Source organism: Sitophilus oryzae, unplaced genomic scaffold, assembly GCF_002938485.1.
Source record: "Sitophilus oryzae breed Bouriz unplaced genomic scaffold, Soryzae_2.0 scaffold_85_pilon_pilon, whole genome shotgun sequence".
NCBI lineage: Eukaryota > Metazoa > Arthropoda > Insecta > Coleoptera > Curculionidae > Sitophilus > Sitophilus oryzae.
Window position 1 is genome coordinate 1797667 of NW_022147483.1, and position 16145 is coordinate 1813811.

The following is a 16145-nucleotide window of genomic DNA, read 5'->3' on the forward strand; positions in this document are numbered from 1 at the left end:
TAAAGAAAAGTAATAAATAGTTTGTTTTGTCATGGCAACTATGATTTTATAGCGTAATTGTATTAAAAATATGGGTAAAAATAGAAAAAATTGGAATAAATCGCAAACTATTAAAAATAGGTATATGACATACTTAATAAAAGTTGAAGAGTTTTGTAAAATCTAATCTATATCTAATCTAATAATATCTATCTAATCTAAATCTAAAATTTTACGCAGAATCTAAAAATAAAATAAAACATAGGGTGTTGCATTTAAAAAAACATATGTTATATTCGCCACACTTTTTTGAAGCACCTTGTATACTCTATAATAATTTTAAAATGTGTATCTTAACCTTCCCTATAACTTTTGTATTTAAAACTTTTTTGTAAACCTCGAAACAAATGAGCTAATGGACTTTATCGTTGACTCACCCTGTACAGCTGCGCTACATTAACGAGAACCCCTGTAAAACACATAAAAATGGGACAACCTGTACAAAGTTATTTAAGTAGTTGATGTTTTTATATGTGTGCTTTTATATTCTTGATGCGTTTATTTTCTTATTGTTCATTATAGTTGTTTATATAATATTTTATTCTAATCTGTATCTACAATAAATTAATATAGATAATTAAAAAAAAAATAAGATTGACATTTAAAAAATAGGTATTTAAATTGGATTCTGGTTGTCTTGACTTGAGGGAAATTATATTGATTTAAGTCATTTTACTGACTTAACTTGCAGATTATCGTGATTTAAGTAAAAAAAAAGACATTAGTAAAAAAATACTTAAGTCAAAAAAAAAGACTTAAATAAAGTTAGACCTAAGTCTTTTTAAAACTGACTTGTTGCAGCTCTAAATATCACCAACAAAAAAAAAAGTCTTTGAAAAAAAGTTTTTATAATCTCATTTTAGCTAAATCAAAATCTTCTAATCTTTCGTTGACAATATATCGCATTCCTTTATCCTCTTTTCTTTCATGTTGACCGTAAAATCCGCACAAAGCTTGGGGCACGTACCCTCGATTTGTGAAAAATACAAAAACCCAGAAAAGAGCTCATTGTCCGCTGTTTTGTAATTCTTAAGTTTGGCCTAGGCAGCCAAGAGGCGTTATTCTATTATGTCCTCGATAATATATAGGCGGTCAGTGGGAAAAGGTGTTTCTTTGACTTTTGGCGAGGACACAGAAGGCCACTTTCGAGATTTAAAAGTGGTTTTCGGTAAATAGAAGCAAATCGGTTTAGGTAGAGTAGGATTTAAGTGGCTTAACACAGGGATGGATGTCTTACAAATAAATATATTTCGTTTTGGGAAGGTTGGTATTTTCGAGTGAATGAAAAACTGTTCGAAAGTGTTAAAACAATATAGTGTATATTTGATGTCAATTACACTTTTAGTTACGTAATTCAGGGCGCGATTTTTAAATTCATTGTTGCCAACCATGAAAATATTCGGCGCCGTGCTGACTAACTGGAATTTAAATTTCCCGCTGGGGATTCAGGTGGTAGCTCTGCTGTAAAAAAATGCCAAGTTGCCACATTTATTTCCTGACATTGTCATTCGTTTTGAATATATTTTATTGTTAACAAATTTTATTGTTAACCAAAGACAAATCAATTTCTGAATTCGCTAACGCCAACTTATTTTTCATTAAAAAAAAATTACCAATGTTCGTAACTAGGTCGGCCATATTGAGGAACTTTTAAAAGAATTGTACTATATGATCTATACCAAAGACGTTGTAAAGAAAATAAAAAATTACTGAATTATAACATACAGAGTGTTTCTTAATGACCTCTTTTGTTAAATTTGTTACAAAATAATTGTATTTATGAAAAAGATGTCTATACCTTTCTTCAAAAAAGTCTTTATTATTATTATTAATTTCTTTATGTGAGTCTGTAGTTCTGAAGCTCTCGAATGATCATAATCAACGTAGAACAACAGTTTGCATATAAATTTCTTTCTTAATTATTGTAGCACTATTAAAACAGAAATCAAAGATCTTCCTAACAATAAAACAAGAGTCTTTTTGCTTGTTCTACTCTATCAAACCGGCACGCTGCGGTGACGTAATTGGCCGAGGCGTAATGAAATTACAGCGAGCGGCGGGTGTCTTCGGAGCCCCCTGGTGCTGTTACGGCTCTAAAACAAAGAGGGTCCCACCAGGGGGGGCTTTAGGAGCCCCGTCGACTTATTAAGTTGTCGCGCGATTACAAAGTGCCGCCATAGATGGCTTATCGGTGAGCGGAGTCAGTAATCTTGGAGAATACAACATCTAGTTTTGACCGACCCTGTATATTCATTGTAATACAGCGATTTTGTAAAAAAGACTAAATGAAATATGTTACACTTTCTTCTTTATTTTTTCTTTCTCTAACTCACTTCAAGAATGAAACAATAATGAAGAAGATACATGTCATTTTAATAGAACGTCAACGGTTTATATCGGGTGTTTTTTAAAAGTGGCTTACACCTATACAGGGTCCGGCAATAGTGCGTCGGGCATCTGTAGCTCCTAGAATAAAAAACTTGAGAATTTTGTTTAAGTGCAAACCTAAAGTATGTATGAGGATGTATTTCCGGAAAATATTTTAACTTCTATAGGGTGGCTCAAAAAAGTGTGGGTGGATCTGGACGATTTTTTTTAAATGGAACACCCTGTTATTATTGCATTTTTGGCTTCCTTTCAGATCACTTTACATAATCCTGAGACATGAGTAAATCTATTTCGATAGTTTCAGAGATATTGAAAAATAAATCAAAAATATATATTTTTCAACCCTTCTTAAAAAAAATATTAAAAATACAAGAACTGTTCAGAAATCAAAACTATATTAGATATTTACTTTAGATGATATGTTCTTACTTTGCTATAAATATGGTAATCGTAAATCTTACAGGATGTTCAATATTTTACACCAAACTTTCAACAATATAAAATAATTTTTCTTCGTTTTTTTAAATGAAACACCCTGTATATTATTTTTTTATTTGATGGAGAATTAAACAATGAACATTTTTTGTATTTAAAGTATTTCAAAATTTTTAATAGTTTTCCGGATACACGCAGTATTATTTCATATGGCGCTTTCAATGGTAAAATACGAGAGAAAAATCATTGGGTGGCTTTGATAAAAATTTACTGTGGAAAATGCGATGTGAAATACAAAACCGGGAATATCTGCGAAACCGGTAAAAATTTTGAAATACTCTAAATGCAAGAAATGTTCATTTTTTAATTCTCCATCTATTGAAAAAATAATATACAGGGTTAAAAAAACAAAGAAATATACATTTAAAAAAACAAAGAAAAATTATTTTATATTTTAGAAAGTTTGGCGTAGAATTTTGAACTTCCTGTATGATTTACGATTTCCATATTTATAGCCAATTAAGTACAGACTATCTAAAGTAAATATCTAATATAGTTTTGATTTCAGGACAGTTCTTGTATTATTAATAATTTTTTTAAGAAAGGCTGAAAAATATATAATTTTTATTTATTTATTAATATCTCTTAAATTATCGAAATATATTTACTCATGTCTTAGGATTATGTAAAGTGATCTGAAAGGAAGCCAAAAATGCAATAATATACAGGGTGTTCCATTTAAAAAAAATCATCCCGATCCACTCACACTTTTTTGAGCCACCCTGTAGAAGTTAAAATATTTTCCTGAAATACATTCTAGTACATACACATACATACATTTAGGTTTGCACTTAAAGAAAATTTCCAAGTTTTTTATTTTAGGAGCTACAGATGCCCGACGCACTATTGCCGGACCCTGTATATGATTATTTTTTCAGATAAAAAAACGAAATTTGCTATGTTAGTATATGACATGATTTAGAATTGATTGACGTGTTCAATTGTTTTTTGTCACTTCCTGTTTCACCGGAAATGACTACAACTTTTTATTTTTAAATGACACACTCGGTATTTTTTTCCTTCACTTTTGAGAAACACTCTGCTAAAAACTAAAGTGTTTTTGAATAGTTCTATTTAGATAGTTTTTATTTGTTTTTTGTATTTTTTTTTGTTTATAGCGATAGGAATAGACATACCTCCTGCATTCTTTGTCTAAAAAACACTTTTTACAAAAAATAACTTATTTTTTTTAAGTTTCTGTATGAGTAGCAAATACCCAGGCTTTTTTTTACAGATCGCGATACAAATCTGAACAAAAACTGTACTTAAAAGGTGAAATAGCATCTGTCCTTAGACGCGTGGTCGCCTCAGACATCACAAATCATCGGCACAAAAGCCTCAGGGTGCGGTATGCGTCACTAAAAACTTGTGGGCCGGCCTTAACATCGCAACAACACGTATAAATTGTGTCCAGTCCTTTTCAACATTTCGGATTTATGGTGAATTGCTCTAAAAAGCTATTAACAATCCATTTAGACATCAGGGATCGTTTGCCATATTTTTTACATAGGATTTTTTAGTGTTGTGGTTGCAAAATAATCTTATTCTATATATGTTCGAATAAATCTGACAAATACAGACAGATATTTAAATTAATTATTTAAGTACAGTATAAGTGTAAAAACAATATAGTGGTTTATATAGAACACTAGCGTGTACCCGCGACTTCGTTCGCGTCAAATTAATCCTTTGTAATGGTGATGATAAAGCAAAGCAAGAATTTCCATTAACATACAAACTGGATAAAATTTTCTCACATTTATGTCAGCATGAGAAAAAACAATATGGCGATATTATTATATAACTTGGTAATATTTGAGGGGTAGTTTCATCTCGTTGGAATTTGACTTTCGAAAAATCCGTTTGCCAAAAATAAACTTTTTACGTCAAGCAGTTTAAGCAGAACCGTGGTTAATCAATTACCCATCTTTTTGGAACACCCTGTATGGTTTTTTAAAAATTTCAAAATATGTAAAAAAACAAAATAAATTATGCGTGTCCAAGCGTTTTCCCGAAAGACTAACCGTTTTTTAAATAACAAATATTGTAATATTTGAGGGGCGTTTTCACCCCCTTAGAATTCGAGTTTCAAAAAATCCCTTTTTATCGAACCTCTGGATACACCATAAAGTCAATCCGTTTTCCAAAAATCAGCTTTTTACGTCAAGCGCTTTAAGCAGGATCGTGATTAATCAATGACCAGATTTTTCGGAACACCCTGTATACATTTTTAAAAAATCTTAAAATATGTAAAGAAACAAAATAAAATATACGTAAGCGTTTTTTTCGGAAACTTAACCGTTTCAATCCCTTGGAACTGGAATTTCGAAAAATCCCTTTTTATCGAACCTCTACACCCTAAAATCAACCTGTATGCCAAAAGTGAGCTTCTTACGTTGACTGGTTTGAGCAGGATCGTGATTAATCAGTGAGTCACTTAAGAATTTTATATATTAGTATAGATAATGGTTTCATTACAATCGAACCAAAGTGATTTCCAACACCCTTAAAAGAACTTTTCAGGCTCGAGCGAAATATTTCTTCGCCACGAACAAGGCGCGCTAGTCTAACTAGCCAGCTTAATTAAAGCTAATTTATTTGGCAGAGGAACACGCAGCAGCGTTAGACGAAAGAGAAAAACAGAGAAAAAAAGGGAAAGAACGATTAAAAGTTGCCCACGGATATGTAAATGCCTACCGTAAAAGGTAAATGAATGGGCTAGATTGGTGTGTCTGCACTGAGAGGAAACTGTGGTTCAGGATGGTCTTTTTATAATGTAATTGGAACAAGAACAGAAGAAGGAAATAACGTAGAGTCGAGTGATGACTTAATTTCAACGAAATAGTATCACAGATAACATACGGTAATCGCAAAACATTTTCCGATGCACGTCATCAATCATATCGAATTGACTAAAAGAAGTTTTGGCATAAATGTTTAAATTTGTTGTATAATTTAAAATCCCGAGCAGCTCTTAATTTTACTTTTTAGAGCAAATAATGGTAACAGATATTTTATTTAGATTAAAGCTGCGAAAATTAGTTTAAAGCGATTTTTATTATCGTCATGCTAGTCACATTGCGCCGCGATCATCAACGTTGTCGTTTATTATTTGAAAATTATCATAATGTCAGTCATTATTTTCTATAATATTGTGTTATTGAATCTTTGGGAGTAATTCTCGTTTTTTTGCCAATTTTCATAGTATTTTTTTAAAAAATTTACTTATAAGCAGAAACAGTTCAGCGGAAAAGCTACCGGTCCCGATAAAATAAACGTTGAAATACTTAAACTCATTGCAGATAACGAAAGCAGAAGTCTAGATTTGGTAACAGCATTATTTAACAAATTATATAGCTCAAGCAAAATACCGTCAGATTGGCTTAAATCAACATTCGTAACCCTGCCAAAGAAACCCAACGCCTCACAATGTTATGACTATCGGATGATAAGTCTTATGTCCCATGTCCTCAAAACCTTTCTTAGAATCATCCACACTCGAATCTATAAGAAGTGCGAAAATCAGATGGTTATGGATCACCCATAAAATAATAAATACAAGAAGAAGTGTCAAGTCAATGTTAAATTATGGAAACAGCGTGGCTGCCTGGGTAACTAATTTTCAGATATGGCGGCTGGGACATTTGACATGACATAGATATGACAATTTCAATTTTATGAAATTTATTTCCGTTTCCGGTTTTTAATGGCGGGCTGTTCAGGAGGGGTTAATATACTTTTTACTCTTTCTAGTAGTAAATAATACAACAAAATTACTCAAAAATATTTATTTGGAATTTAGAACAATGTAAATATGCAAAATCAAACCAAATCAACACAATTAAAGAGCTATAAACACATAAACTACTGTATCAATATCAAAATATTTAAATAACATCAGAGATGCTGTGTTAAAGTGAATTAGTAAAGTAACAGTGCATTGACTTACAGAAACTTGAAGATACATAAATGTTTTCACAGCTTCACGGGCATAAAACTAAATAACTGGAAGCAGGAAAAAGGCAACCGGAACCCACACAAAACCTGGAATCAAAAAAAATATGTAAAAAACATAAATATAGGTACATAAGACTTTTGTGAATTAAATCAAACAGGACTTGAATGAAAATAAAATGAATAAAAAATATGATACATTTACATCTAATACCTCATTTATATTTTAAAAATAATCTACATACATAGATTTATAGCATTATTGCTATGAAAATACATAATAGGTACCTATGTGATATGTAATTACGCATTTCTGTTCATCTTGTAGAAAATTAATGTAGGCTAATAATAGTTCAATAATCATAATTTACCTTGTATAACTTGCTTTCAATTGCTCAAAATCACCGATCAGTCTTTAAAGTAGAGATACGGAAAAATCCTTGGCAAAGAATATCCCAAGATCCTTGAGTTTAAAGCTAAAAAATATAAAAAAGTTAATATATTACCTATTTTACATATAATATGGCCCATACATACTACACGCAGAAACGTCGATTTCATCATTTTCTTCATGTAATTAATATCATATATACTTTATTAAAGCGTTAACAAGGAACTTTATATCAAAAACATCTTTGTACTTATAAATTTCAGCCGAAATATCAGAAACAAACTTCCAATCAAATCTAAACGGCAAAAATTAAAATGGCGCCCGACCTTGCCAGAGGCCTCGGGAGCTGACGCTGACACACAGACAAAAGACAAAAGAACAGGACGCCGACGTGCATAAAAATGTTCCGTAGCAGAAATTGACAGAAATCATATAGAAATATTCAGATTTTTGTCTAGGACAGTCTAGAAGGCCATGATTTCTGCCTGGGTAGAACCGCGCCACAACTGTTTCCAATTTTCCGGTTTACTGTCACCCCCCTGTTGTCAACTATTGTCAAATTTGTGCCTCAACTCAAAGAATATACCTAGCTAGAAAAAGAATGGACTCTGCCATACTGAAAAATGGTCCTACAGAAGTGGCGCCATCTATTGAGTAGGGCTTGTTTTAAATGAATCGAAGCGCGGGCTTTTTAAATGAGCGTATTTATTGAATTTTACTCATAGACAAACAAATAAAAAGAGACTGCCAAATCCCATGGTAAAGAGTGGAACCGCGTTCCCGTAGCGCAACTCAGAATAACAATTTTGAAACCAATTAGCAGAACCATTGCAGGACGTATGTCTTTATTGATATCTTTCTTTATTATGTGTGCTTTATATGAAAAAGAAAGAGATAAGTATAAAACGTATCGTAAGACATTATCGCACATTTTGGCTGGCGGGAAATTTAAATTAGCCATTATTAGTAGTATTCTTTCATTCTGAAACTAAAAATTTTCACTTAAACTGATTTATTCCCTACACCACGTTCCCTTTACGAAAATTTGCAGTTTCTTTCAGAACGAAAGAATACTACTATTATAAGGGAAATTATAAAAACAGCAAAAATTGTACTGTTAAACATATTTATTTATACACGAAAATAAATAAACTTTTTATAATATAATAACAAAACATAACAGTGTTTATTCCACCCACCTACCAATTTTAAATGCAGAAGAACTGACTGTTGCAGGAAACGATCGGCCAATTTTTTTAAAGGGCATTAAAAATCTCATTTTCGAAAAAAACTTTCTAATTGCAATAACAAAGTGAATATCCAAATATAAGCAAAGAAGACTTTACGAGAATCATGATTCTGAACCATTTTCAAGTCCAGTTTTAATTCTAAATCAAAAGTAAAATAGGTCTATCAGAGAAAGGGGGTACCAATACATATAAAAAAATAGATGATACTGGCTCCTGCAGCAAATAAAATAACAAATAGTAAAACCTAAAATTATAAGTAACAAAATATAAATACCTATCTGGAACAAAGGAATTTGTTCCCTATCCATATTCATAAGTCAATAAAATGGAGAGTTTAGAAAAAAAGGTAAATCGCCAAAAAAAAATTAACAAATATGACGAATTGTCATGATGTTGTCATCTTGGTTGTCATGATAACGAAAACGAAAGGCGATTGTTCTAATTTCTATTTAGAAATTACGTTTTATATTGCTGCTTCTTTCTCTCTTGTTATATTAGAATGAGATAGTGGGCCCAATAGACGCAATGCGCAGATCAACATAAATAGAACGAAATTTTGCGTTCTGAGTTGCGCTACGGGAACGCTGTCCCTCTCATTGCCATTTAATTTGCCAGTCTCTTTTTATTTGTTTGTCTATGACTATACTTCACTTTAGACACTGGAGACATCTACTGGCTATACAGGGTATAAAAAGCTGATTCACCCTGTACAGCGGTCTCGTAATTGATTAACTAGATAAATCCCAGTCATTACTGCAGGCAAAAAGGCCGGTAGGAATGTCCGCCCGCTGGAGACCAGCCTTCATTTATCAAAATACACTTATATTGTGCCTGTATAATAATATTGTATCCAACACCTGTCATTCAGCCAAAGCTATGACTTATCGACTCTATTATGAGCCGGGTATATACGAAGCAGAGTCTCGTAGCCGCGCGTATAGCTATATATCGAAGGGGTCAGCATTCAACATTTCTCATCGAATGGGATTTTGTATTTTGTCATTATCCAGTATAGCGGTAATTGATGTTTTTTTTTCTATGGTTAGTATCACGAACAGCTGGTTTTCTTTTATAGAATTTTTTTTATTTACAAAGACCGTAAAAAAATATTACTGTAATTGAAAAATATCTTTAACACATTTATTATTTGTTCGCGCCACAAATAGTAGATATCATTTTTAGGCCTAATAAAATAATCCAGTAAAATTGTATCGCCGTATAGAGATTAAAAAAAAATTACTGGTAAGCTGATTTTTTCAGAGTTTGTCAGCGACTGTCTTCTGAGTGTAAAATTAACAAAATCGGAAATTTTCCTATTGCGGTTTTTGAGCAATATGGGTGGTTTTTTAAAACTGTACTACAACAAAATAATTAGACGCAAATTGTACATAAGAACATTCTCTAAGTTCGCCTAATGCATTTTTTTTATAAGTTTATTATTTTCGGACTTAGCGGCCGTTTCATGAGCACTTTGGGGTGGTTTTGAAAAAGTTTGTTTTACAGCAAATTGACCCGTATGAAAGTTGTTCATAATAAATGGACAAGCAACTTTTCCTCATGAATTTTTTTTGTAGCTTTTTTTATTTTTGGAGATAGCGTCCAGTTCATGAACAAATTAGGGTAGTTTTCAATGTTACTCTTTTTTCAGCAAATTCACCCTAGGAAACTCGTTCAAAATAAGAGTAGATATACCTTTGCCTTATGAACTTTTTTATGTAACTAGACTATTTTTGGAGATAGCGCCCAGATCATGAACAATTGTCATATAAAAGTACTATACAACCTTTTGTACTTAATAACACTACTATTGACGTCGTGGACTCTGTGAAATTCTTAGGACTTCTTGTAGACAACTCGTTAAAATGGGACTTTCACATTGAAGCTCTATCAAAGAAACTAAGCGCTGCCTGTTTTGCGCTAAGATCAGTTTCTAAGGAACTTAACTTATCAACCTCTAGAATAGCCTATTATGCCCTTTTTGAGTCACATCTTCGTTAAGCCCTTCCATTCTGGGGTACTTGCTGCGCAACAAAATTTGATCGTGTTTTCAGACTTCAAAAGAGAGCAGTTCGATATTTATTGGGACTGAACAGTAGAACTCACTGCCAGAATTTCTTTAAAAATTTGAAAATACTGACTCTTCCTTCTTTATTCATTTTTGAATCCGTTTGCTTAATCCGCAAGCACATATCTGCTATTCCCAAAAGGCCATCTCATAACTATCCACTTAGGAATGCAGAGCACGATCTTTATCTGCCAACCCCGAGCTCAGAACTAGTTAAAGGTTCCATACTGTACAATGCCAAAAAAATGTACAATCATCTGCCTTTGAATATCAAATCGCTTTCATTCTTTCCCGCATTTCGCAAAGTTCTAAAATCATACCTACTGGAGAGAGCCCTATATGCGGTAAACGACTTTTTGTTGATTAATTATGAACAATTTTGAATTTTAAAATTTTGATCATCTCACACACTGGTCAAAGGTCAAGTATTTAATATTTTATAACTTTAAAATTATATCTATTTACTGCGTACTGTTCTAAAATTGTCCATGTGTATTCTTTTTGTAATTTTAAAGACTTAAATTTTTTTGAATTGTATTATTTGTATTGTGTAGTTTTTGTTGTTTGTATTTTTTTGTGATTTTGTTGTTTGTGAGTGCTTTGTCGATGAAGCTGTTTTGGCTTTTTGCACAATAAAGCGTTGTTTGTTTGTTTTGTTTGTTTGGTGAGCCACTTTTGAGACGCACCCGGTATATGACGTGACGTTAAATGATGGCGGAACATTCTATATTACTCTATTTGTACATATCTTTAACACATTTAATATTTTTGTCCTCGCTAACCTCAAAAAGCATCATTTTTACTCCTAATAAAACAATATACTATTTTTTTGTAAAGAAGAAGTAGTAGCTGTGCTGCAATTTATCATAAGCAAATAATATAAGCTTTTTTTCTATAAGGTTCGGTTCCATATATATTGCAGATCTTTCTACCCACACAATATATAGCCGCACTATAAATATATCTTTTGCACATTTATGGAGTGTGCCAAACCAAAAAAAAAATAAAGTAAAATCTCCTAGACTGAAAAATGCAAAAGACGCATTGTGGTCCATGTCTTTTTACCATTATTCAGCAATCGTACGACTCGTATTTACAGCTCTTACAATCGTACTCGTATTGTGTTCGATGTAGGACACAATTTCATTGACGATAATCTCCGTATTTATATGGGGATTATAGAAGCAAACGTCGTCCTACGATGGGGACGCGGATTTATCAAGTGGGCAAGGCTCCCCCATTTTAGAAATGTCTGTCGTTTGTGTCGGTGATAGAGCCTCAAAAATAGTTTATAAATAATTTATAACTCTATAAGAAAGACGCGTACTACTTATCTTAGATAGGAATTATCGGAAACAAGAAATAGACAGCTTATCCAATAGTCAAACAGTACTAAAAGCGATCAACAGTGTCTGTTTCTTTTCGACAAATAAACGGCACATTGTTTCAAACAACTTATCGAGTATTTTTCAAGCCTTAAAATCGACAAGTTCACTTAACTAGGTACTAAACATCTCTTTTTGTCGAACTCGAGTACCCTTGCGGGTCTTCTTATGTCTTCTTCTTCGTAAAATTAAAATCTTTGGTCATTATTCGAAAGGTTCTTCAAAAGTAATCTGTAGGTCAAAGGGTACACACGCTTCTTGTGTGGTAAAAACTATCAAGAGGGAGATAGACATACGTTTAAGTTATGTTCAGAGTAATAAAAAACGTAAATATGTAAGAGCCAGAGGCATTATATTTTGTGTGCATGGTGTGTCACTAGTAAGGCAAACGTCTAGTGAACGTCTAAACTCGTTATTATATATATTATTTATATTAACAGTGACATTATTGCGTATAAACAAAACATTGTAAAATAGTTGCTGAAGCGTGCCGTAGATCTCATAGATCTCAAATGAATATATTTTTTATTGCCCTGAGCCAGTATAAGAGTCGTAGAATACACCTCAATGCATCTAATCAGGAAATCTTGATAAAACCGACCATTGTACCCGCTTATGATTGATTATTGATTCTTTTTGTCGTTCGGTCACAATATTTATTTGTGATTTTCGGTCGTATCATACCACCAAATAAGATCCGACCATCATGATAAGCTCATCGAATATTTTTCTCCTTTTTTTTGTCGTTGTTACATTTTCTTTATTGAAAACTGAATATGTCTGTAAAGAAAGCTCCGTCTACACATAACATTTTACCTGTCAGTCTTATGGGCTCAGTCAAAACGTATCAAGTAAAACCTTGAGTGAGTTGACTTTATTAGAGATATACTGTTAGTTCTTATTCTATATTTTATTTAATTTTTTGTTCTAGACTGAGTATCGGCTGTGTCATCATGATAAGCTCATCGAATATTTTTCTCCTTTTTTTTGTCGTTGTTACATTTTCTTCATTGAAAACTGAATATGTGTGTAAAGCTTCGTCCACACATAAAGTTTTACCTGTCAGTCTTACCGGCTCAGTCAAAACGTATCAAGTAAAACCTTGAGTGAGTTGACTTTATTAGAGATATACTGTTAGTTCTTAATCTATATTTTATTTAATTTTTTTTTCAGACTGAATATCGGCTGTGTTCGGCTTGCAGCGAACCAATCAGTGACAAGTTCCTGCTGGAAGTGTCCGGTAGAAACTGGCACGCAAGATGTCTGCGGTGCTGCGTGTGCCAGTTGCAACTGGACCGGCAGCCATCTTGTTTCATCCGGGATAGAGCAATATACTGTAAGGCGGACTATGCCAAGTAAGTACACGTAAATAAATCACATTAGGGAGAATTTTCTATAGAAAATTGTACAAAAATTTACACAAAAGTTATTAAAAGTAATTAATGAATGTCTCCTTATCTATTAACTTTATTTTAACTGTGCCTAAGGCTTTCGTGTTAAGCCACAACCAATATCCCTAACACACGTGCCTTGATTAAGGCTTGATTAAGATTTGCAGAGCTTCAGCATTTGCCATAAAATAGTGAGCCATTTGTTACAAAACCATATACAGTGGTGGCCAAAAGTATGGAAACTTTTTTAATTTGTCATTTATGCTGAGAAATTAAAATATGAAATAAAACGACTTATATAATCGTGACCTACAAATAATTTCCTACAAAACCTAATACATTTAAATAAAACATTACAGCTATCAAAAAATATATAAAAAATTATGAATATTTTCTTGGTCAAAAGTATGGAAACTTAAGAAGAATGTTTATTAAAATTCAAGATAATATAAAAATTACTAATATTTAGTGGAATATCCCTTTGAATTAATTACTTCTCTACTTCTTCGTGGCATCGAATCGATCAATCTCGTACAATCTTTACTGGAAATGGCCGCCCATTCAGTTTTTAGCACTTCCCATAATTCATTTTTATTTGAAATAGAATGGCTTCGAATTTTGCTATCCAAATGGTTCCAAAAATTTTCTATGGGGTTAAGATCCGGAGACTGTGAGGGCCAATCCATTAGTGGAACATTATGTTCATTTAACCAATTTTGAACAAACCGAGATTTGTGCTTGGGATCATTGTCTTGCTGAAACAACCATCTGAGTGGCATTTCTTCATCAGCATGAGGCAGCATATTATTCTCCAATATGTCTTTGTACAAAAAACGGTCCATTATCCCATCAATTTTAACAAGAGGACCAACACCTGAGCGAGAAAACACCCCATACCATTATACTCCACCCCCATGTTTTACTGTGGGCATCTGGTACTTATGGCTGTACCGTGTACCTTTTGGTCTTCGGACATAACGTCTCCCGTCACTACCAAACAGTTGAAACTTGCTTTCGTCGCTAAACAGTACAGTATTCCATTTCTGATAAGACCAGGTGAGATGATCCTGAGCGAATTTAAAGCGGGCCATCCTATTTTTCTTTGATATTAGTGGTTTCTTCACTGCAACTCTTCCAAAAAGTCCCATGTCATCCAACCTTCTTCTCACCGTGCGTGCAGACACCGATATTCCCCTTTCACCCATTTCTCGAGAAATGTCTGTGGATGATTTTCTTGGATCTCCCATTGATATTCCCTTCATTACTTTCATTGTCCTGTTGCACAACTTTCTGGTCTTCCTGACTTAAAAGCTGTTGAAACGTTTCCTGTTTTATTAAATTTACGAATTATTTTCGAAACGGTGCCTTTTAAAATGTTTAAATTTTTACTTATTTGAATTTGTTTACAACCGCTCTTGTATAATTCAACTATTTTATTTTTTAAATCCGTAGAGAAATATTTAGACTTGGGCATGATGTTTATATTTATCTGAAGCAAATCGTACCGTTTATCAGCTTAAACTAAATAATTTTAATGTATTTATTTATGGTTTCCATACTTTTGGCCACAGGAAATCTATTGTTCTCCTACAAAAACGGCTAAACAGATTTTTTTCGCTGTGTAATTTTTGGAATACTTTTATTTGCTGATAAGCTGTTCATTTATATTCCTGAGAGTTTAAGCATAGCAATATTTTCTGTGATATTTTAAAAAGTAAAACGTTTCCATACTTTTGACCACCACTGTAAATTATATATCACTGTAATCACAAAACTTCAGTCTATTTCCGTATTGTAACGGAATTTCAAATTATGTCTTTATTTTCGAGAAAATTTAGTCCAAACATAAGGAATATTTTGTTGATGTTTAACCATCAAAATCTTTAAAACAAAGAAGTTGTCTAAAATGTACTACAATACAGTTATAGTATAATCCTTTATCTTTAATTTCCTTCTTCATTTGTGTAAAAATACCTAACTAGTTTTACATAAAACGTTAAATGCCGAACGCTTCTTTTTCTACTTTTTCAGACTAGTGAAATAGACTCTTAATGCGTTTAACTACAACACAAAAATCGAACTTATATAGAAAAGATCATTTGCACAATCAAAAAAACGTTTTACCAAGACTTTGCCAACAAGGTCATGATTTTTTTCAAAACGACGAGATGATTTTTTGCCTTGAAAGTGGCCGCATCAAAGAGATTGATTGTTTTGAGCGGTTTCATTGACATATATACTTAAAAAAAGAAGATATTCTTTAAGATAGTAGGTACTTTTATGTGTATTTATTCAAGAAGAATCGTGATGGAAATATTAAAACTGTAAAAAAAATAAAACGTCTACAAAAATCAATTGATTCTTTGTTGATGTGAAGTTTATTTGGTTTAAAGGATATATTAAATAGTTTTCTTTAATGTTATGACATTTGATTTCAATCAAAAATACTTCGTAATGTTGTTAAGTTAAAGAAAAGGTTATTTTAGATTTTTTTTTAACAAAATCTATTCAAGGCGTTACTAGATGAGATGATTTTTGTCGTTATTTGGTAAAACAGACCCATATACTGTTTGGATAAAGACCTTATTATGGATAACCTTACGTTAGATAAAATGAACGTTGTATGAAATTTTTGTGTTGAAGAATAAAACTAAGTCCTTACCAAAGACTTTTAATGAAAAATAAGTCATATAGCAATAAAAAAAATAATCAGTTCCCAAAATAAAACAAAATGCTATTTTTTTGGTTTCTGGAACGAAATGAGATTTAAATTTTTAATGGTCAAAA

The 16145-nt window shown here is 32.3% G+C and overlaps 1 protein-coding gene across 2 annotated transcripts in view; it reads left to right on the forward strand.

Moving 5' to 3' along the window:
- Positions 1-16145, forward strand: part of LOC115890208 (LIM/homeobox protein Awh) — a 72941-nt gene that overhangs the window by 30608 nt on the left and 26188 nt on the right. For both annotated transcript variants that reach the window (XM_030910370.1, XM_030910371.1), the window contains exon 2: positions 13141-13322. In XM_030910370.1, coding sequence (XP_030766230.1) covers positions 13141-13322 — 182 coding nt within the window. The remainder of the gene's footprint in view (positions 1-13140; positions 13323-16145) is intronic.